This window comes from Mya arenaria, chromosome 11 (genome assembly GCF_026914265.1).
Source record: "Mya arenaria isolate MELC-2E11 chromosome 11, ASM2691426v1".
Lineage (NCBI taxonomy): Eukaryota > Metazoa > Mollusca > Bivalvia > Myida > Myidae > Mya > Mya arenaria.
The window spans coordinates 46,439,363-46,464,388 of NC_069132.1; the positions used below are offsets into that span (position 1 = coordinate 46,439,363).

General features: G+C 36.1%; 2 protein-coding genes across 3 annotated transcripts in view; both read left to right on the forward strand.

The window, feature by feature from the left end:
* The first annotated feature begins 216 nt into the window (after positions 1–216).
* Positions 217–20,257, forward strand: LOC128207321 (probable ATP-dependent RNA helicase DDX52). Its single transcript, XM_052910171.1, has 16 exons — positions 217–332; positions 2,451–2,550; positions 3,686–3,957; positions 4,288–4,473; positions 4,763–4,906; positions 9,909–10,017; positions 10,886–10,958; positions 11,200–11,269; positions 12,187–12,320; positions 13,514–13,604; positions 14,003–14,125; positions 17,770–17,920; positions 18,182–18,257; positions 18,451–18,522; positions 19,111–19,203; positions 19,474–20,257. The coding sequence occupies exons 1-16, from the start codon at positions 246–248 to the stop codon at positions 19,862–19,864; spliced, it is 2,172 nt and encodes a 723-aa protein (XP_052766131.1). The 5' UTR covers positions 217–245; the 3' UTR covers positions 19,865–20,257.
* A 2,454-nt stretch (positions 20,258–22,711) lies between these two features.
* Positions 22,712–25,026, forward strand: part of LOC128208037 (uncharacterized) — an 80,477-nt gene continuing 78,162 nt past the window's right edge. Inside the window, exon 1 of one of the 2 annotated variants that reach the window (XM_052911331.1) lies at positions 22,712–22,840. The gene's annotated coding sequence lies outside the window, so the exon portion shown is untranslated. Of the gene's footprint in view, positions 22,841–24,037; positions 24,168–25,026 lie in introns of those variants that run through there. The other variant, XM_052911332.1, reaches the window with a different exon arrangement.

Here is a 25,026-nt window from a genome sequence, read left to right on the forward strand (position 1 = left end):
TGTATCACCCCGCACCCCGTTTTGACTACCTTGTAAGCTTTAGGACTGGAATTGATTGATTATATACATAATAGAAATGCCTATTTTGATGTTTGGTCAACCTATGTCTGTTCTTGACCCTAGATATAATATCTAATCCACATTTGACTACTACAAAATCCAAAGCCAATTATTTTCAAACCGGTTGAGCTATTACATGTTGACAGTTCAGTTAATCAATACAATCATTCGACTACTTGAAGATAATGGATGCATATGATTTGTTCAAAAAGTTGGGTGCAGGAGCAAAGTTTGACTTCAAAAGATTCCGATCTGATGCAGAAAAATTACACGTATGTATTCCCCTTTTATCTTTTGGGTTATATTGCAATATGAAGCAAAATTTATTGGATTGACATGTGTTTTCGTGACACAGATTTTGACAACGTGAATCACTATATGGTATCTTTTTGACACTTTTCTGAAAAAGGTTTCATTATTCATACACTACCGTATTATGTCATGCATAGGACGCACTTTTTTACCCCCAATTCTCGTCTTCCAATCCCTAACGTCTAAACGGGAATGTGCAAAAAACCGGGGTGTTTTAAAAATATTGAAATTGTTTTAAGTGAAGTATTTTATGGTTGAAATTGATCATAAAGAGTTATATACATATTTTACCATGTAAGTGAAATGTTATTTTGCACTAAACAAGCATTTAATGCATTAAAACAAGTTGTTTAGCTTTCCAATAAAACGAAAGTTGACTGACACAGAAAACAATTATGCGAAGGGGAACAACTCGATACAATCGTAATAACTTCACCTCCTCCGACAAAGCTTCGAGATAGACCTCGTTGCACAATTGTAACAACTCGGCCATGGCCGAAATGTTCCGAGCGATTTAAAACTGTGCCCTGAAGCCTTGCAGGTGCCCTTCATGTATATATCGTTATGTTTTGACAGAATGAAATGAAGAAAAGCCGTCAAACTCATAATTATAAGTTGGATATTTATTTTTTTGTGTACGGAACTAATATAAAATAACATTATCTGGTAATATTTCTTGTTTTTATGATATTTTATAGATGCTATATGCTTTAACCCTGAATCCTGATCGGAACAACTACCCACTTTTGATACTTAAGTCTTAACAATTTGTACATGAAGGATCTGCCATATCAAAAATCTAAAAAAGATCTGTCAACGTACAATTATTTGGACTAGCAGAAGAGACAGTGGTGGGATACAAGGAAGTCCGGGTGCGATACCTTAGCTCTTTTTCGAAGAGACCCCTTGGTTCTTTTACGTGCTTGGTGTAAAGCACTGATACTCAGGGTACAACTTTCCTGGGTTAAACCAGTACTTGGTTCACAACTTTTCCAAGCACTACCCTTTAAAGGCCGAGGTGCCTGACGTCAAATATCTTACCGGACAGCAATTAAGCCTGTTTGACAGAGGAGGCATGGTAAATCTGGTTTATGAGGTCTGCTCTGGTGAGCAGTTTTAATTGTAAACATTCACATGGCGTGTGGTGTTATATCATTCAGGATAGAGTGGTACATAAGAATTCATCCATTGGTTTCTCATTTGAGATTAGATAAATAAAGTTTCGTATACCATGACCAATACTTCTACGAATTGTGTTATAATAAGCCATTTGATAGTATATATCAACCCAGATAATGGATGTTTCCCACCATATGGCAGTTACAACTTCAAACTATGATAGTATACCTGTAGTAAACAGGAATTGGTAGTGAAATTCAGTTGGCTGTTAGAGGGTCATGAACTTTCAAGATCTGTCAATCAACATTGCTGGGAAATTTGAATTTGTTTGACAGTTTGAAAAAAATAAAATTGAAAGTTGTATTTATAACTGTTTGAGAGACTTGAAATTCACAAAATGTGTTTTTGATACATTTAAAGAGCCATCTTGCAAATTTTAGCTTTTTTTGTTCATTAATAATTTGTATATTTGAAAAAAATGTACTGGCAGTCTGTACTAGCAGACAGCTCTGTGAGGTCAGGTGAAGTGGCCATTTTTCTGACTGTCTGCCTTTTATACTATTACCCCGGCCTTTTAATGCCAAGCACCAGGCAAGGGAGCTACTTGTACCAACTTTTAACGTCTTTCAGTATGACGCGGCCAGGGATCGAACCCTCGACCTCCCGCTCTGTAGGCAGACGCCTTTACCACTGGGCCAAAAGGAAATCCATGAAAACCTCTTGATTTTGTTGCCTACCATGGCTGTTATTCAGTCATTTATAAACCAAAGCAACAAAGAGTTTATTTAAACTTGCAAAGAAACTTTGTATGGGTTTGTACCATGTTTTGGTCACAAATGGACATGTTTTGGTTATGATAACTTTTGGTTTCAATCAGAAGATTTACATAGATCTTAGAACAAGTTCTATTTAAATCATGTAGAATGCTTTAATAATACACTTTTCTTTGTACTTTTCAGATATTAAAACGAAAAGAGGAGCCATCTCACCAGAAAATTGACCCAGTGGGAGGGCAAGGAATCGAGGAAGAAATTCCTGTTAAAAAATCATCAGTATCAGGTTTTTATAAGCTCATCTATTCCTTGAATAAAAAACAAATTTGCAGGGTTGAATCAGTTGTTTGTAATCCAGTAATCAGTGCTTCTAAAAACCACTAATTTGCCGGTGTGACTGATTTTGATTTTGATTTTGGTGGACAAATTTCAGAAAATGGCTTTAAAATTTGGTCCGAAAATTGTTAATTTGTTTTCAATTACGGTCAAAAACAGCTTAGTCAGTAAAATAATTGTAATACACAAACAGTGTTTGTCATACCACATCCTTAAATACTAGGGGACATCCTTGAAGGCGATAACGCCTGTGATAATTGACTTTGCTGTTTTTATTACACTAAAGAGATGTCAGATTTGCCTCCTTTTTCTCAAGTAAATATTTGTCACACATTTGCTAAAAAAATCCATTATCATGTATCCGAAAAAACCCATAAAATTAAGCTAGTGGTGCCCTAATTTGATAGGATATCAACTGCGACACGCTTGATGAATTAAAGAGTCTGACCGCTTAGTGTGCCACTTACGTCATTTTAAGAAAAAATAATTATGAATATATATATATATATATATATATATATCTATTTATGAAAGATTATCAGTTGAATATTTATCCACTGAAGTAACTTTAAGCAAACTAGTCACAATACTGTTAAACTATTTATTGTCTGACCTCTTACCGCCAGCCGCAATTCATTAGGATCACAGCGTTCCTGGTTAGAAGCAGCGCAGAATTCAATGAGGATCCATTAAAAACTTAATTTTGAATCAATTACTATCTAAATATGCTACGAGAGCTCTAAAGAATTGCTTCATCATGAAAATTTATTAATAGAATACACATCGCGAAAATGTGTGACAGAATGGGGGGATTATTTTTTTTTTAAATAAAAAAATTGGGGATGGGGTGGTCGCCAGTTCTGGACCGATTGAGGTCCCAAACTTTTTGAAGCCCTTCTAGTAATCATACTTGCAATAACTATCAATAATTTACATGACTGTCATTATTACCATAATGTATCATAATCTTTTTTAAATTAAATTCAGCATTTGCAACAACTTCGTTTGACTGTTCTCTGAATGAAAATAGCATTGCAGTATGATTTTGAAATTTTCAAGTATTTTTATTTTGAAATATTTTACAGCAAATGTAAGCACTGATGAAGAAAATGAAAGCTCATCTGAGTCAGATTCTGACAGTAAAGAATCCTCAGGTTCGTCTAGCAGTTCTGAAAGTGAAAGTGAGCATGAAGAAGGATTGGAACAAGAAACAGAAGGAGATATACAGTTGCTAGGCAACATCAGGTCAAAAGGTGACATTGATGTAAATCTGTACAAGGAACAGAGAAAAGAAAGAAAGAAAAAGAAAAAAGATGTTAACCCAGAACAGAAACAGGCTGAGTTGAAGCAAGAGCAGGTATAGCTATAAACATTCAAAAATTGCATAAAGGTTATTAAAAATTAGGCCAGGAAAAAAATGTTGTGATTCCTTGTCCGATTATTAGCTTGAAATGAGGCAAGTTGGAAGATTTGAAAAAAGAGTATGAGGTGCTTTATAATTTAGGCATTGATTTCCTGATTTTGGAAAACATTTTGCTGAGCAGTAAATTATGTTATAATAAAAAGCAGTTTTTTGTGTTGGCCTTTACTGTTATACTCTTGTAACTCATATGAGTTTTATGTAAGATAAGATTTCCACCTTTAATATTTTAAATCTTTTACCCGTCCTGAAAATGTTGTGTTCAAGATAAACCATGTGAGGAATGTGAATCGCATCCACGTGTATGGAACGGATGTCCCTGAGCCAGCAGAAAGCTTTGATGAACTGAAATCTCGCTACAACATCAATGCCAGGATCATAGAGAACATCCAGGGTGTTGGTTATACCAGCCCCACACCCATACAGATGCAGGCTGTTCCTGCCATGTTGGCGGTAGGTTTATGCTTTCAATTTTTAGGCTTCTGTAGATAAGCTGTAGTTTCACAAAGTTTATGTTGTGCTCTCCGAACTTTACATGATAATAGTAAGTGGAATAAGATAACATTTTGTTTCTTACAAACTTAAAAAAACAGCAACTTTATACAATAAACTGGAGGACACATGGAGGAAATCGCTTGTGCGTTCTGAAACAATTCATAGCATTTTGATAAAGGATTTGATATAGGAATGTTCACTTCTACAAATTTCAAGTTTCCCCTCAAAAAGTAGTTTCTGATTACAGAGGCGTGAGTTGATGGCATGTGCCCCGACAGGCTCGGGAAAGACAGCAGCTTTCATATTACCCATACTGCACCAGCTGCGTGAGCCCAGGAATGATGGGATACGTGCACTCATCCTCTCTCCAACCAGGGAACTTGCCAAACAGGTACAAAATTATAACTGTTATTATTTGTCTATATTAATAATTTCTAAATTTACCTCCTACAAAAACAGATGTCATGGAAACCTTCTAGACTAACCATAATCTGTCTGGATTGCTTTTTAGCTCAACTATTCGAAGAATATGGAGAGCTATACTACTCACCCTGGCGTCGGCGTTGGCGTCACACCTTGGTTAAGGTTTTGCTTGCAGGCACGTTTAAGTCATTATCTCAGTAAATACATCAGTTATTGCATTGAAACTTTGGATATGTATTCCCAACTATCTAACATACTAAATTAATGAAGTAAGATAACAATTATTTAAATATAATGCAAATAATAGGCCTTTTTTATTCGACTTAGAAATTCTGGTTAAGGTTTTGCGTGTAAGCACACATAGGTTAATATCTCAGCAACTACTTGAGATATTGCATTGATACTTGATACAATGGTACTCAACCATCCAACCTACTAAATTAACCAAGTTAGATAACTCTAGTTTGTATTTAATGCAAATAATTGCCCTTTATTATTTAACTTAGAAATTCTGGTTAAGGTTTTGCATGTAACCACATTTAAGTCAATATCTCAGCAAATATATCATGTATTGCATTGAAACATTAGATATGTATTTCCAAATAACACTTTTTTGAATATAATGCAAATTATGGGCCTTTATTTGACTTAGACATTCTGATTAAGGTTTTGCATGTAACACGTAGATTAATATCTCAGTAATTACTGGATGGATTGCATTGCGACTTTATACAATGGTTATCAACCATCCAATCTAAATAACCAAGTAAGATAACTCCAGTTTTCATTAAATTAAAATAATGGCCCCTTTTTTATTCGACATAGAAACTCTGGTTAAGGTTTTGCATGTAACAACTTTTAAGTCAATACCTCAGCAAATACATCATGTATTGCATTGAAACTTTACACACAGGCTCCCATCAATTTAACCTTCTTATTTAATCAAGTAAGATAACTCTATCTTTCATAATATATAATTTTTGCCCCTTTATTATGGGACTTAGAAATTCTGGTTAAGGTCTTACATGTTAGCACACATAGGATAATATCTCAGCAACTATTTGATGTATTGCATTGAGACTTTATACAATGGTATTCAACCACCCAACTTAAATGAATAACCAAGTTAGATAACTGTATTTTGCAAATAATGGCGCTTTATAATTAGACTTAGAAATTCTCGTTAAAATTTTGCATGGAACCACATTTATGTTAATATCTCAGCACACCATGTATTGCATTGAAATCTAATCTAACAGTGATCCATGCATGTTTCGCCTAAACGTTTCAATCCTTACATTGAAAAGCGGCGGAATAGTCGAGCGCGCTGTCTCTGTGACAGCTCTTGTTAAGTAATAACAATCGTAATGTAAGGTTAACCATTTCATATAATCATACCTACATAATACAAATATAACCTATCAATATCAGTCATTGAGTGCTGTGACAAAAACTAAATTCACTTGCTATTCCATCAACAATAAAACACAATTCAAATGCACAATTTCATTTTTTCTTTCATAAGTTCAACCTTTTTATCCTTTCTTCATGACTTTTGGTCAGAATAATTGAATCCAAGACATTTTATTTCACGAGCTAATATTGTGCGCATTGTTTTCCCATTTAAGAAAGCACCATGCCCCTATTTTGGGCCACCCTGCCCCTTTTTTGGCCCACCCTGCCCTTTTTAATTCCTGGCTAAAACACGTATTGTTCTGCTCCAAACAATACACTACATAGTAGTTAAAAGCAACTTTTAATTACTTCCTACTAACCATACATCCTATTGAAAAAATAAACACCATTGTCAAAATGAAAAATTCGCTATAATGTGTTGTTTGGCATTCCTCCTTGTTATAATTATTATTATATTATGTAGTGAACTTTTAGTTCTAGATAATTTACTGGTAAATCTGCAAGACATGTATTCTGTTTACAGTCAAAGATTATATATTATTATGCCCCCCTTCAAAGAAGAGGGGTATATTGCTTTGCACAGGCATGTCGGTATGTCGGTCGGTCGGTCGGTCGGTAGGTCGGTCCGTCGGTCCGTCGGTAGACCAAAGCTTGTCCAAGTGATAACTCAACAATTCCTGGACGTATGGTCATCAAACTTGACATGAAGGTTGGGCCTGACCAGTAGATGACCCCTATTGATTTTAGGGCTCATCAGGTCAAAGGTCAAGGTCACAGTGACCTTTAATGATAAAATAATTTTAAGCTTGTCCGAGTGATAACTCAACCATGCCTAGACCTATGGTCATCAAACTTGATATGGAAGTTGGGCCTGACCAGTAGCTGACCCCTTTTGTTTTGGGGGGTCATCGGGCCAAAGGTCAAGGTCACAATGACCTTGAATGGTAAAAGGATGTCCATGTGATAACTCAACAATTCCTGCACCCTTGGCCCTCATTCTTGACTTGGAGGTTGGGCCTGACCAGTAGCTGACCCCTATTGTTTTTGGGGCTCATAGGGTCAAAGATCAAGGTCATAGTGACATTGAATGGTAAAAGGTTGTCTGAGTGATAACTCAACAATGCCTGCACCCATGGCCCTCATAATTGACTTGGAGGTTGGGCCTGACCAGTAGATGAACCCTATTGTTTTTGGGGGTCATCGGGCCGAAGGTCAAGGTCACAGTGACCTTCAATGGTAAAAGGTTGTCCATGTGATAACTCGACAATGCCTGCACCCTTGGCCCTCATTCTTGACTTGGAGGTTGGGCCTGACCAGTAGCTGACCCCTATTGTTTTTGGGGCTCATAGGGTCAAAGATCAAGGTCATAGTGACATTGAATGGTAAAAGGTTGTCTGAGTGATAACTCAACAATGCCTGCACCCATGGCCCTCATAATTGACTTGGAGGTTGGGCCTGACCAGTAGCTGACCCCTTTTGTTTTGGGGGGTCATCGGGCCAAAGGTCAAGGTCACAGTGACCTTGAATGGTAAAAGGATGTCCATGTGATAACTCAACAATTCCTGCACCCTTGGCCCTCATTCTTGACTTGGAGGTTGGGCCTGACCAGTAGCTGACCCCTATTGTTTTTTGGGCTCATCGGGTCAAAGATCAAGGTCACAGTGACCTTCAATGGTAAAAGGTTGTCCATGTGATAACTCGACAATGCCTGCACCCTTGGCCCTCATTCTTGACTTGGAGGTTGGGCCTGACCAGTAGCTGACCCCTATTGTTTTTGGGGCTCATAGGGTCAAAGATCAAGGTCATAGTGACATTGAATGGTAAAAGGTTGTCTGAGTGATAACTCAACAATGCCTGCACCCATGGCCCTCATAATTGACTTGGAGGTTGGGCCTGACCAGTAGATGAACCCTATTGTTTTTGGGGGTCATCGGGCCAAAAGTCAAGGTCACAGTGACCTTGAATGGTAAAAGGTTGTCCATGTGATAACTCGACAATGCCTACACCCATGGCCCTCAAACTTGACTTGGAGGTTGGGCCTGACCAGTAGATGACCCCTATTGTTTTTGGGGGTCATCGGGCCAAAGGTCAAGGTCACAGTGACCTTGAATGGTAAAAGGTTGTCTGTGTCATTACTCGACAGTGCCTGCACCTATGGCCCTCAAACTTGACTTGGAGGTTGGGCCTGACCAGTAGATGACCCCTATTGTTTTTGGGTAATCGGGCCAAAGGTCAAGGTCACAAAGACCTTGAATGGTAAAAGGTTGTCTGAGTGATAACTCAACAATGCCTGCACCCATGACCATCAAACTTGAATTGGAGGTTGGGCCTGACCAGTAAATGACCCATATTGATTTAAGGGGTCATTGGGCCAAAGGTCAAGGTAACAGTGACTTTGAACGATAAAAGGTTGCCCGAGTGATAACTCAACAATGCCTGCGCCCATGGCCCTCAATCTTGACTTGGAGGTTGGGCCTGACCAGTAGATGACCCCTATTGATTTAAGGGGTCAGAGGTCAAGGTCACAGTGACCTTGAAAGCAAACTCGACAATTTCTGGACCTATGGTCAACAAACTTGACATGAAGGTTGGGCCTGACCAGTAGATGACTCCTTGACTTTGGGGGTCATCAGGCCAAGGTCAAGGTCACAGTAACCTTTAACGCAAAAAGTTAACTTATCTTTTCCGAGTGATATCTCAACAATGCCTGAATCTATGATCATCAAACTTGACATGTAAGTTGGGCCTGACCAGGAAATGACCCTTATTGATTTTAGGAGTCATTGGGTCAAAGGTCAGGTTTACAGTGACCTTGAATGCGATAATTGGACAATGCCTGCACCCATGGCCCTCAAACTTGACTTGGAGTTGTGTCTGACCTGACCTTATGATTTAAGGGGTCATTAGATCAAAGGTCAAGGTTACAGTGACCTTGAATGAAAAATGCTTGTCTGTGTGATAACTTGTCAATGCCTGCACCCATGGCCCTCAAACTTAACATTTAGATTTTTGGTGACCAGCTGATGACTACTATGGATTTTGAGGTCATAGAGTCAAAGGTCATGGTCATAACACACTCTTTCCTCAAACTTTGAATGGCCATAATCTTAAAACTGCCTCAACGGCATACAATGTTAGCGACAAATCAGCTGTCATTTCGGTCCATGCATATTTCATTCAATTGTCCATATAATCCTGACAACACGGCACTCAGGGGGGGCATAATGTTTGACAAACATCTCTTGTTAATTTTTATAACATGTGATCCATAATACTTCTATAACAATCCTGATCACTTCTTGGGCTGTACTCACAAAGCATCATGGTGAAATATTTCAACTTACGATGTTTATTTCATGTCCCCTGTACTTTTGATATGGTTCATTTGTAATTGCGTACATCAAATATACAAAGTTTGTCCTTTTTTAGGTTGACAAGATTGCTAGGTTTCTATCATTTAATTTAAATTCAATTTTTCACTCAATGAAAATGGTCCCTGATGATATATTATAGGCTAAAAAAATAGTTAGTAAACATATGTTTTTAAACGTCAGACATACAGGGAATTCCAGAGACTGTCTGAGGGGATTGGCTTCAGGATTCTCTATATCGACAAAATAGGCAGTGATGTTAACAAGATGAAGAAGATCTCCAAGAAAGTTGGTATGTAACATCATGAGTCATACATGTATTGGTGTTTACTTTCATGCCATTTTGTGTTGGTGCAATTTTTGGGCGAAAGGCAAAAACACAATAAAGTAGCATTTAGGTAGCTTTTCACATGGTAAAGTCGTTCTGCAGCGCAAAGAACTGTGATAAAAGATACCAGTATAATGTTTAAGGGACTCGACAGCACTACCATAAAAGAAATTTTGCTTTTTAAAAGTTTAGAGAAAGTGGATCATACATAGTTGCCTATTAGTATAGGTGTAGCTCCTTTCAACAAATATGTTGCGAGTTCCATCCCCTTCTGGGGAAAATTCTCATGACCTCTCAAGATTGACACGGGTACTGGAAACTGATTCCAGCATGATTCTATAAGCAATCAGCTTTCATCACAAACAAGCTCTAAGAAATTTGTATTGACCAATATTTGAAATACTGTGATAGTGGTGTTTTATTTGAAGAGCAGGTTCCCCTTTCTCTCACTACTTTGTTGATGTGGTATTCTTCATGTTTAGTATGAGAAAATCTCAAAGAACGTAATGATATTTCATAGGTGTGACTTAACGCTGGTAAAAAGTATGTGAGTTATCTGGACTGATAAGTTCTGTTAACATGATATTTGTAAAGGAATTATATTTTGTAATACAGACACGGACACTGTTGTACATTGTTTAATCGTATGGATTACTTTGTCATCTCTGACAAACAACCTTAGACAAGTAACCAGCCAGAGTGAGGCTCATATTTGGGTTATTTATTGGTGGATTTCCCTACTTGCAGGAGGTGGTACGTTTGATCTCCAAACTGAACACATACTTTCCTTATCCTGTGATCAAAAGACATCGTGTTTTCTGCTTATTTGCAGACATCCTGGTGTCCACTCCAAACCGACTCCTCTACCTGTTGAAGCAGTCGCCCCCAGTTATCTCCCTGACCAGGTACACCATGAAATCAATAATTTTTAAAAATTGAAATATAAATAATAAAATGAGTCCAGAAAATGCACTATGACAAAAACATTAACATAACAACGAATGAGCAAAATAATGTGCATGAAACATTTTTATTAACTTCAAGGTTTTAAGACAAATAAATGGATATAATGGGGATGAATACATGTGTTGCAAAAAGCAGCATTTTATGCAAAGTAAATAAGTCAAATGGTTTCTTTGTTTTTAGTGTTCAGTGGTTGGTTGTTGATGAATCTGATAAGCTGTTTGAGGAGGGGAAAACTGGATTCCGGGATCAGGTATAGATTTGCTCACTTATATTTATGTGGATAAACGATCAGTTGGTTGTACTTTTACACTGTATAACACCATTCTATTGTTCTACTGTTAAGTCAGAAATATAACCAGAATTTCTTTATTGAGTATTTTGATATATGCCTTTAGGCTCAATTGTTAATAAAAGAGTGAACCGGGTGATATGAACCGGGAACTGTCAGGAGAAAATGTCACACGCATACCATTAATTTCTTAACATTTTTCCTTAAATCTAACATTAAAAGAGTGTTAATCCTATTACAATGACAGTGGACACAAACCTGCAGAGAACCACCCCTGCTCTGGTAAAGATTTTGCAGGTCTTGCTTAAATAAACAATTTTACACAGCAGATTTTGATGTAGTCATTCAAGTCAAGTATAATTGTGTAAGAATTTTAGCCATTGACCAAAAGTCTAATTTTGATGACTACTGTGATGAAGGTGTTGGGTAACACATTGTTATGCTGATGTTTAATTATAACTAATATGTGATCAAGGTCAAAGTTACAAACTTGATATTATTTTTATCAATTATTGAAAAAAATGTACTTTTTGACTCTCTTTAGACCATTTTTGAACATTCCTGTCCTTTTGTTTGTTTTTTCTCTTAAAAACTTATTTTCCTTAATTTGCTGTTAATTTTGTCAATGCTAGATGAACAAAAATAACAGAAAAGGCAAGTCGAAAAATGACCTAAAAATGTACTTGTTAGTAAAGCCAAAATACAAAACAAAAATTATTTGATTATCAATCAGTCGTTTTTCAATCTCAGTTATTTGATGGTACCATCGATTGCAAAGCAGTTACATACTAAAACATAAAAAGGAACAATTAAAAGAATACCCTCCATGTTCTTTATACATAAAAAGATCAAACGTTGACAGAGCATAACAATTTCAGCTTGCGTTAATCTACAAGTCATGTGACGGTGCCAACCTGCGACGAGCCATGTTTAGTGCAACGTTCGCCTTCGATGTCGAGGAATGGTGCAAATTGAACCTTGACAATGTCGTGCAAGTTTATGTGGGTGCCAGGTCAGTGTTAATCTTTGTATTTATAGTAGGGATGGCAACGAGTACCCGAGTACTCGATCGAACGTATGAGTACTCGAGTACCAAATCACTACTCGAGTACTAGGATTTTTATTTTAAAAAATCTAACAAAATAAAATACACGATTTACAGACAAAATATCAGATCTGGTTAGTTGCCAAGATGACAATTTACAGTCCCTCTAATCCCCGCTGTGTACACAATTGACCTCAATCAATTAGTTGACAGTTGTTGTGATAGTTGCAAACTGTCAACAAAGGACCCCTATTTCAAATTAGCACTTATGTCAAATAGCGAATTTTGATACGGTACTTTCACCTACACAATTCTATTGTATACCAATTAGAGACCTTTCACCAAACAATGGACGCTAACGAGCGAAAGAGTATTAGCCGTTACACGAATTGATTTCTTAATGGGCGTATTTTAACTATTTTTGCAATGATTATCACAATTGATTGGTTGATATTTTAAATCAAGAATTATAAACATTAATGAGGTAAACAACATTTACACAGTACGAAAAGCTATCATTTAAAAAAAAAAATTGAAGAGTAAACAACTGAACAACTGAACTTCGTATTGAATTTCGTTTACTATTTTTATGTATGCTATTAATTTTTCGTTCATTGTAATTCTAATTGTCATTAACGATACATGTATACACAATCTTGTCTTCGCGAACTCATACTGTATTCATTTTTTCCGAGTAATCGAGTACCCGAGTACTCGATCGAATGATCGTCCGAGTACTCGAGTATTAATTTTACTACTCGTTGCCATCCTTAATTTATAGTATTTTTAAATTCCAGCTGTTTGTTAGAAGTATTGTTATTGGCTTGTTTCTGGTCTCAGTGTCATCATTATCAAATAAAAAAAATCTTGACTTTAACTGAAAACTTGTTGTTCAAGGTGTCGATCCACTGAGAAAACAGACAGTCTGCTTGCACTGTTCTTGTTTTTCATATTGAATAATTATGGAATTTACCTCTTTCTGAAGTTTATGTCTGTATACAGAAACATCTTCTCCATTTTGTTTTGAGAAAAAGACATGTATGAAATACTATATGGTAGAAATAAAATAGTGAGTGGCTGTAATTTTCGACATCTTGTTGAACTGGTAGCATATTTATTTCTAATGAACATATTTTAAAAAGTTATATTTTCTTTCTCAGAAATTCAGCCACAAAGACGATAGAGCAGTCACTGTTATTCTGTGGAGTGGAAACTGGCAAGATGATCGCTCTCAGGAACATTATCAGACAGGTAGGTACCTGTTAGAGGGCAAGAGCATTTAGTGGTATTGGTGATAGTCTTTCACACTAGAGGTTGTGGGTTCAAGTTCCACAAGGGCATATGTTACCTTAACTTCAAAAGAGAAAGATGGCAGCACTCTAGAGTAATGCACAATAGCTGTCTTCAAGATCAACCTAAAGAAATTAGTCACTGAACTGTCAACATGCTGCCAACAAACTTATATCGGTGCAAGACTTTATAAAGAACATAAAGGCCATTCTTTAAAAAGTGCTTTCAAGGGCAGCCAGCCACCGGTTCTTGTGTTTGTGTAGTCAAAGGAGCCAGCCGAGGAATTGTTCCATGACCTCATATATGATGGCTTAAATGTAGAAATAATAATTCCATAAACATTTCATACTCACTTACAGGGAATACAGCCACCCGTTCTAGTGTTTGTGCAGTCGAAGGAGCGAGCCCAGGAGTTGTTCCATGAGCTCATATATGATGGGATGAACGTGGACGTCATACATTCTGACAGGACTCAGCTTCAGGTAACAAACAAAAACAGGATGGTTGGTTGTGTTGTACCGGGTTATTGGACTAATGATTTCAAGTAAATATTAAAGATTATTAAGAATTTTTAGCTCATCTGTATTTTGAAGAGAAAAAAGAATTTCATAGCTTTGATATTGGCATTGGCATCATAGAACAAAAACTGTTACTTTGGCTATGAATCAGAAACACAATAGTCCATGAAAAAACTTGACAGGACTCAGCTTCAGGTAACAAACACCAGCAGGAGTGTTATTTGTGTTGTATCAGGTTATTATCCCCCGCCGAATCGAAGATTTCGGGAGGGGATATTGTTTTGGTGTTGTCCGTCCTTCTGTCCGTCCGTCCGTCCGTCCTTCTGTCCGTCCGTCTTTCTGTCCGTCCGTCCTTCTGTCTGTCCGGTAGCATATCTTGGTAGGCATTGATCAGAAAATGGTCAAACTTGGTCAGAATGTTCCCCTTGATCATAACTCTACCCCTTTAAAAAGTGGGTCACATGGGGTCAAAAACTAGGTCACTAGGTCAAATCTTAGAAAAATCTTTGGAACATACTAGAGACATTATACATGGTCAAATATTCATGAAACTTTATCAGAATGTTTTCCTTGATGAACTTTTGGTCATAAATAAAACTGGGTCACATATGATCAAAATTAGGTCACTAGGTCAAATCATAAAAAATCTTGTCCAGAACCATATCATGGTAATGATTGGTCAATTTATGGTCAAAATTGTTCATGATGTACCCCTTAAAGAAATATGGACCACTTAAAAAAGTGGGTCACATGGGGTCAAAAAATAGGTCAGAAGGTCAAATCTTAGAAAAAATCTTTGGAACATACTAGAGGCATTATACATGTTCAAATATTCATGAAACTTAATCAGAATGTTTTCCTTGATGAACTCTTGGTGGTAAATAAAACTGGATCACATATGTAAAAAAAATGAGGTCACTAGGTAAAATCTTAAAAAATCTTGTTCGGAACCATATCATGGTAATGATTGGTCAAGTTATGTTCAAAATAGGTCATGATGTAAACCTTGATGAAATATGGACCACTTAAAAATGTGGGTCTCATGGGGTCAAAAACTAGGTCGTTAGGTCAAATATTAGAAAAGTCTTTGGAACATACTAGAGGCATTATACACATGGGTGAAAGTTTTCCGGACTGCTCCGGAAGTACCGGATTTTCGATGTCCTCAGGGATCACTTTTCCAAATCGTGTAAATCCGTTAAGATTTCAGAGGGGGGGAAGGGTGTATAGGCCTACCTCAACCCTGACTTCGACTTTCAAATTGTTGAAACGAAAACGAAAGTAAATTCCAGTGACTCGATCTGTTTTGCAATTCATTTTAGTAACGATTCGTGATTGCAAGGTGCTCGCTTATGGGTTTTTACGAAGCCCGGCGCCCGTTCGGCTACGACCGTAAATAGACTAGCTTGGTTCGACCATTTCTGCCAATAAGTTCCGAACGGGAAAGCCAATTGCTCCCAATCGAGTATGTTCGCGATCATTAATACATTGCAGACGCTTTTTAAACGCCTAGGTAGCGGTGAATTACGATATGATACGACAATTCTGATTGGCTCGCTGTTCGCTGTAGTCCAATAAAATAGCCGGACTTTGGCGGTTAGGTGATTCTTTCAAAAAACAACAACAATATTCTTGTGATAAAAGATCGTGGCAAAAAATATTGAAAATGAAGTTTCTACCCCCAGCGTACAACACTAAGGACTTAGAAAGTAAACAAGCTAAATTTTGAAGGTTATGTTTCATTCTAAATCTACATCAAAGAGTATGTTTAGGGTATATCCATGAACAAGAGCTGTTTACAGAAAATCATGCATTTTCTGCATGATATTAAGTCAGTTTCTTTGGCAATCATATAATCCTGGAAAAGTGCTGTACAAGCACTCAAAACCACTAATTCCCAGGAGCTAACGGGGGGCTTTGCCCCCCTGGGCCCCCTACCGTGGGCCCAGACGGCCCCAGGCACCCCAGCTTAATTTTCAGGATTCTCATGATTTCCAACTTTCACCCATGTATACATGGTCAAATATTCATAAATATTAATCAGAATGTTTTCCTTGATGAAATCTTGGACTTATTTAAAACTGGGTCACATATGATTGAAAATTAGGTCACAAGGTCAAATCTTAGAATCAAACTTGGTCATGATGTACCCCTTGATGAAATATGGACCGCTTGTAAAAGTGGGGCATATGGGGTCAAAAATTAGGTCACTAGGTCAAATTTTAGAAAAATCTTTTAAACACATTAGAGGCAATATGTATGGTCTTATATTCATGAAACTTGATCAGAATGTTTTCCTTGAAGAACACTTGGACATGTTATAAACTGGGTCACATGTGATAAGAAATTAGGTCACTAGTTCAATTCTTTCAAAAATCTTGTCCGAAACTATTTTATGGTGGTGATTGGTCTGATTAAGTTCAAACATGGTCAGAATATTCTCTTAGCTTAGATTTCGACTGGATTTTAAAAGTGGGTTAATGGGTCAAAAACTCAGTCACTAGGTCATATTTTACAGAAATCTTTGAAACACTCTAGAGGCAATACATCTGCTCTATTTTCCATGAAACTTAATCAGAATGCCTCGATGAAATCTTGGAATAGTTTGAAACTAGTAGGTCATGAGGGGTCAAAAATGTGGTCACTGAGTCAAATCTTAAAAAAAGACTTGTGGACACTCTAGAGGCTATATTTTTTGCATATATACGGACCAATCTTCATGAAACTTGATCAGAATGTTTGCCTTGATGAAATCTTAAATTAGTTTGGAATTGGGTAACATGCAGTCATAAACAAGGTTTCTTGGTCAATTCTAAATGTTACATTATATACAATATTTTTTTTTTATTTTAAACAGTTGCAATCAAACTCAAACTCATATATTTATATATTTCATCAACAACTGATTTCCATTCCTTGGCTTAGCCCAATCAGGCAGGGGATATCAATTGAACGAATTTGCGTATTTGAATAATGTTAGTGACTTGGCTATGTGTAAACAAATTCAAAAGCAAATGTCTATGCTTTGGATTTAACTCTTTACGCACAATAGTGAGACAAATTTAGAAATATGAATGAATAAAAAACATTGTGAATAATATACACTCAAATTAATTCCTTGTACTAGTTATGATATTTCCAATTATTAAACTAGCTAACAAACAATTAGGAGGGTGAAATCTACCAATGGTTAGTTTTTTCGAAACAAATACTAAATATGCATAGATAGTGCAACAATAACAGTAAATGTCAGTATTTCGGCTTTTCTTATTCCTTTCTCTCAGTAATGCCTTATCTTTTCACTGATTGGTCAGTCGGGTATTGATTGGCTGGCCACTGATTGGTCAGTCGGGTATTACAAATGAGAGGATATGCTTTGAATTCGGAAATGTAAATACTGAATGAATATTTTTTTTATGAAAATCATTTTATTTTGTGTGTTTTTATAATCCCAAGGAAGAAAAACAGGGAATAATACTTCTAAAGGGGAAAAAAAATTCATGTATGTAATGTCTTTAACTCTTAATGGATGTCATTTTAACATTTATTATTTCGTGAATTCTAGAATGTAAAAAACTGTACTCCTTTTATTTTCAAAATATATTCAGAGAGACAACGTGATCAAGAGTTTCCGGGCTGGTAAAATCTGGATCTTGATTTGTACGGAGCTGATGGGGCGTGGCATTGACTTTAAAGGAGTTAACCTCGTCATCAACTACGATTTTCCAAATAGTGCAATATCATACATTCACAGGATAGGTGAGTTGTTTAATGTATATATATATGCCTACTTCAGGGCTCGAACCTACAACTGAAAGAACAAAAGCAAAGAGCCCACCAACAATAGTCAATATAATTGTATAATTTGATATTTCAAATGTTGTGTACTCCCCAGAATTAGAGGGTTTGATGCAGACTGGTGGAAATTTGGTAAGGACAGAAGAACTTTTATATTGTACCAGTGTATATACATGAACTTTGCTTCATAACTAACAACAGGCATTTTGTAAATGACTTCAGGACGTACGGGACGTGCAGGCAGGATGGGGAAAGCTGTTACATTCTTCACTGAGGATGATGCCATCTATTTACGAAGGTATTTTATTATACTTGAGACATTTAAAATGTGTTTTTTTACAAACAAAAAAAATAATAGTTTTGAAGAATAACTAGTGTATTGTTTCTGTACATGATTTGCTGTTTCTCCTGTGTGGCCTGGTTTTAGGATTTAACAAAATAACTAATTGATTCAAATTTCAAATTGAGCAAACTTTTATATGTGATTTCAGCATTGCCAATGTAATGAGAACAGCAGGCTGCCCAGTACCAGACTACATGTTGAAAATTAACCAGCCTAACAGGTACTTTTGTTAAGGGGATAAGAGTTAAGTTTTAAACCTTTATTTTTTGGTTAGGCCAATTTGAAAGGAAACAAACATTGACAGGTTGTACCCGTGGTAAGACCTACTCTGTTTCTTCACCAGTGACTCTTGGGAGCCCCGTTTAACTTCCCTCCTGGAAGACAGTATTTTTAGTGGTGAGGCGGGGAATTGAACCAGTGACCTCTGTATTCACAGTAAAGCTTCTTACCACCATACTACCAATCTGCTTCATTGTATTAAATCTGCACATTGACTGATAAATACTACATATGATAGTTGAATAGGGTTTGATATTAAAGTATTTCAATGTTTTATAATGAAATTTCAAATAACATGTAAAAGTACATGCTTGGGAACATTTTATTTAAAGAAGAAGTTAGGAGCAATTGTTACTTTGCTCTAATTTCTAGTACAATATTGGTACAAATGTTTCATACGAATTAAACATTAAAGTGAGAGGTTAAGATTTCTTTAAGAGGTTTAAGAAACTAGACACTGTTAGTGTTATTCACACACGTTATGTAAGATTAGTGCCAAACCAGTTTAAGTAATATCTTACCATTTCAGGAAGGAGAGGAAGACTCTAGCGAAGGGATCCATCAAGAGACCCAAGATTTCCAGCATGTCCAGATACGACCAGGAGAAATTGAAACACAAGAAGTGAGTCTGCTTTCCTATTCATTTGCTGTTCTTTTTGTGAAAAAAAGAAGTAACGGTACTTACTGTCATAGCCTTTGTGAGTCAATGTTGGCATGCAAAAGCTGTAAACTCTGATGGAAGTAAAAAATCTTTCAGGATATTCACATGGAGAGTTATGATTAGCATGGAGATGCACATGATTAGCAAGACCCAAAACTCTAGCCTTAACGATTGTCAACTGATCTGCTTGTGATGTTCTTTTTTTTAAATTCATGAATTTTATTACTGCAGGAAAATCATAGGAGACAGTAGGAGAAAGAAACTTGGACTGCCGACAGGGAGGAATAGCCAAGGCATTAAATGGAAGAATCAAAACCAGAAAAAACAAGATTCAAATGTTAATAATGTCAACGGTAAAACCAAAGTCAGTAGTGGTAAAACTGAAGTCAGTAAAATGGCTGGTGAAAATAGTGACAAATCTCAGAAAGGAGCAAAGAGGAAAAGGAAATTGGACGGGGGGAATGAAAATGATGATGTGACTAGCGCAAAGAGGAAGCATTTTGACAATGCACAGACCATACAGATAAAGTACAAGAATAAATGGAAGGGACAGGGTGGGGGGAAAAATAGGGGAAAGAAGTTTCAAAAGGGGAAAAGTGGGTCTGGAAAGAAATCTTCATGATATGTTGTTTTCCTTTAGAGATCAAGCGCATGTCTGTACTGCATCATGAAATCTTCCATTAGGTTGCTCAGATTGTTGATTGTTCATTAATTAAATCATTTCTTGTGTAATATACCATTTAACTGTTAAGAACACCTTTTTTACACATATCTGAATAGAACTATTTTTTCTGCTCATACAAAAAATGTATATATGTCATGTCAATCATGGTGAAATTTTTGAAACACTGGTATGTAGGAACATTTGTTTGACATTATTTATATGTTTTGTATAAAATTTGGAAATTATAAGGTCACTATGACATGAATACCATTTGTTATTAAAACCATGTTTGTTACTTGTTAACAACAATTCTGTTAGTTCTTCAATAAATGCATTAAAGAGATAAAACAAAATATATTCCTGGTTTACATTTGAGCTTGTATGAAAGAAAAGTACTGATTTCTGTTAATATCAAAAACAATGGTAGCACCTATAATGGCAACTTGTTGTATACCAGATAATGAAATATGCCTTGTTCCATAGGTACTTAATATTAGGACTACACTCTAAAATTAAACATTCTAAATTAATATTGGGACAACAATCTAAAATATAGTTTGTACAACACTATTTAATTAACAATAGAATAACACTCTAAATTAATACTAGTACAACACTATTAATTAATATTACTACAACACTCAAAATACTATTCATTTACTTCTATATTATATTGTGTCTTACGGATCGGCATAAATAAGTTAGTTCTTTGATAATCTTAATGTAAAACCAAGATGCCTGTAGACCCCATACAATTATGGTATCATTTGAAAGGTAATTGCCTGGCCCCAATTTCTCAAAACTTCTTAAGCTTAACAGGCTTAAGTAGCTTATTTCAATCAGGCAAAGGACATTCTAAAATTAGAATTTGATTAATGAAAAATGGTTTATTGTGATTATCATTATGATAATTCCCATCTAAAGCATAAAAACTCTTAAAAAGTAAATACTACACAAATTATTGAAAGACAAAAATAGTGAGCTAAGCTTAATCCTGTTATAAGGGATTTAAGAAGTTTGGAGAAATTGGGGCCAGATGATTACAAATGTGTAAAATAAACAAACCGAACTTACAGCTTGCATTCAGTTATAACAGTATATAAGTATTCGTTCTCTTTATTTCAACTAAAGTCAGACATATTTTACAATCTTTGAAGAAAACAACACTTATTGGTATTATAATGTTTCGGTATGGATTATTTTTTTCTGCACAAAACCCTTAAAATGATACCAAAAAATATTTTTGGTCACCAGCATCCTAGTCAAATATTTGTAGGTCGGATACATTAATATTAGTTCATCAAATTGAACAGTGTTAGTAAATGTAAATGGTGTAAAATCATTGCATATCCATGCTCATGTCTGTAGTCAGACTGGTACATGTACACAGAGCTCGGCGCAACATTGGTGTAACTCCCTTCTTTATGTGCAGTTAGAATTGTTTCATTCTGAGCCCATGTCATAACTCCTATTTTGATATGGAGTTAGGATTATTGACGCTAAATCCACACCATGCAGATACCAATTATTATTGTAGAAAAATCTAGATTAAGTTTAAAAAAACTATGTTTTAACCTTACTCATTATTCCCCCAGCATTTGGAATCCTTGGTCATTCATCACCATTCTTTAGATCCAACATGTCATCTTCACAGCTGGTTGTGAGCCACACTGTATTCTGGAGGTGAGCCTGATACTTGATCCATCATGGTCAAGCTCAAAATATTTAAGTTTGTTATCAAAGAATTTAATCCTTTATCTAAAATAATGTTACATGTATACATTACATGTATGCTAAAGTTCAGGATTAAATGGGATTGGGAGCTTTCATTTCAGACTCTCGAACAGCTGGAAAGTAGGTTTTTGTTGGACATTCGCATTATAAATAGTAAGGAATACATTAAAACGGAGCCCCTTAACACTGAGTTGGGCCTGGATCCCTTAAACTAATTTTCAGGCTTGGTATTTACGGTCCGTTATCACCCATCACATCATAAAATTTGCGGTATACATGCATTTACTAATATTACCGGTACTGAACATGTGTGGCGATGCATCTTGTCATTTAGCACGAAAGCACAACCACGGACCTCCGTGGCACAGTGAATGTTAATCTATTCATCGAATCATTATCATTTATTTCGAATGAAAGAATGTGGATGATGCTACTTTTCGACGAATTAAAATCAAAGTCCACATCTCTTGTAGAGAATAGTGTAAACAATTAAATTTTATGTCCGAAAAAATGACGTTCACGGCGACAATGTACAGTGTGAGAGAAAGCTCCCTTGACGAGCATGTTGGGGCTGCAAAAGAAAGTAACCCTTGAATCGTATTTAATGCCTGGAACCAGTTAGTTTAATAGTTCCCTACCCAGTTGGTACTCATGCGACCCCAGTGATTTTTATTTTTTATGCCACTGCAGGTTTAGGATTTAGACAACACAATGTGTAGTTTATCTCAGTCTAAATCCTCCCGGGTGTGCCCCCGCCCAACCACGTCCGGTGGGGCAAAAAAGTCCCATGACCATACACATGAGGCTGTCTTTCGCCGCTGTCATCATGGCCAATGCAGGATGTTTGCGACCACAGCATCTTTACAAAGGTTTTTGAAATTTTAGGGGGAAAAGAAAACGAAACATTGTTATGCTCCTATGATTCAGTGCACATCGTTCTGTGACACTAAAAATCTCGACATGTTAAACAAATACTAAAAACTACCGCGCTGCAAAAGTATGTCATGATAAATATCTAAAACATACTTCCCTCCATATATACCACAGTATACAGATAGTTTCACGTGACCGCTTAACGCTCACACGAAGGTGAACGGTGTGTGACTATATTCAAACTTTCAAACATGTTTGCATAGGTGTGAGGACATAACCTCGCGCGGGATTTTACCTTTTCGCAGTAAAAGAGACACTCTTATTCAGGTTTGATTTAGAATTTATTTTATATAATATCGTATAAATTGTAAGTTGTTAAGATTTAAAGATATAATTGGTATAGATATGTTATTAATGAAAGCAATTATTATCTTGTTATCAACACACGGTATTCGTAATATAACTTGTTTAAAGATGTGTTATAATTGGGGCGGATTCAGAAGTTGACGTTGAAGGGTACGCACTTTAGGGATGCTGGGAAATTTCCCTAGCAAACCCTAAACGTAGTCTACACATGTCATTTTTAGGGAGCCGCTGGAGTATAACACTTGCATCATGCATACTAATGATGGTATTTGTAACAGGTCGGTATTTGACGCCGTCATTTGAATATGTACATACCTTCAGGTATCATATGAAATAAGAAATCTTAAAAGAACAATGAGTGTTATAGAGAAGACCTACACTAGAACACAATTACGCCAGTGTTTTTAAATTTAATTCGGTTGGCTTTAATTAAAGTAACTTCTTTACTATCCGACCGTTTCCGGATTTTCTCTATCAACGTATATGTGTCTGTTGCCCGTTAGCTTAATATAGAAATATTTGTCTCGGGTAAAGAGCTGCATTCTTACGACGTTTCGAGATAAGTGAATAGATTTTAAATTAATCACGTGCTTGAGTGAGTTGCCGATACTATCACAAATTATGATTCCAGTGCGCACAGGAGGGTCCCCCCTCTCAAACCGGCTTATTCCGCCGTTATTTTAGATCCGGAATCCTTAATACTGCATAATTCTGAAACAGTGTCAGGAATACCATATTGCTTGATTTTTTGCATATTTTGTTTATACCTTGACGTATCGGGTCATCCGCTTAACAGACGCGTAGAGAGACGGACATCAATGTGCATGCCCTTTAGTTCACGATAGGGGTCCAAGAATATTTCAGAGCGTTTACTGGAATAATGAAGACATTTAGTAACGTATTTGCTGACATTGTATGCCTACAATGAATCCAGTGGAAGGAAAAGTGAAAGAAACCCTCTTCAACATTGAGTAATATTATAATAAATGTGCATCCGTCTTATCTCTGGAACCAGATTCTGTGTATGATTTTGTAGCCTCCTCAAAGGGATCTGGCTATAACATATAGTAGAATGTAACCCAATATGAATGAACCTGGAATTTTGTCAATCTATTTTTAGATACTAAAAACCCTCTGCTTGATTAGTCAAACATTTTTCAAGGAACCAATCAAACCATCTGTACTTAACGCACGAAAGATGGCATGTTGCTGAAACTAGAAACTTTTTTTATCTACTATCGTGTCTTGTTCAATGAATATTTAACTGGAAATGTCTGTGTTAAGACTGGTATGTGAAAAATGCTTGAATAAAGAACATTTTTTAAGTTATCTGAACGTATATACATGTAAGTTTAGTATATACAGTCAATAGACTATTGGATTAATTGTACTAATTGGGTCAAACGTCAGTAAATTTAATTAAGATGGGTGTCATCCAATATATATTTGTGATATTATTACGTACCCTGTTTCTTGCTTTCAAATGATTGTATTAACGTTTTTGGTATGTAATGATTAAAAACTTTGTAACCGAAGACACCTTCATTTTCTCAACGAATAATGCATTGCAAACAATATGCTGTAATGAATAATGCCAAATTTATCAGTTTCTGCATTGTGTTGGCACTCTCTTGAGTTATGAATACACCATACGTAAGAGTTGGGGTGTCAGCATAACTTCTTTCAAGGTACATGCGCAGGGTTTTTCCTCGATTTTCTTTTACCTTATATTTAAATTTAGGGTGAAATAAATCAAGAAAAACCCATGTGTGTACATGCCCATACTGTCATCTACACTTTTGTACTATGCAGTTATTCTTGTAAATAAAAGGAAGAAAAAAGATAATGTGAAATTCAGGACATTTTAAGTTAAATTCCTTGAGATGCCCTTATGCCCTTAGTTCCATAATTCAGTAAGAGTGAATCGAGTTAAATGAACATTCCCTGAAATCATTGGACTTCTCCCTCAATTATATGTTGTTATCAATTAATAATTTATCTGTTAAAATTAGCAAAGTATATGTGAATAAAAATGTGCTGGGGCAAACTAAAGTAATTTGTAGACATACTCAAATTAATGTAAAACAAGTTTAAGGTCAAAGGCTTACTTTTACTGAATTTAAGTTCCAGTCATTTTCTTCTGCAAA

Bases quoted from the DNA above. Each gene is read 5' to 3' on its own strand.
- LOC128207321 (XM_052910171.1), top strand. From the start codon at position 246: ATGGATGCATATGATTTGTTCAAAAAGTTGGGTGCAGGAGCAAAGTTT. The intron at 13,605-14,002 runs GTAGGTACCTGT...ACTCACTTACAG, and splicing joins TCAGGAACATTATCAGACAG to GGAATACAGCCACCCGTTCT. The intron at 18,258-18,450 runs GTATTTTATTAT...ATGTGATTTCAG, and splicing joins GATGCCATCTATTTACGAAG to CATTGCCAATGTAATGAGAA.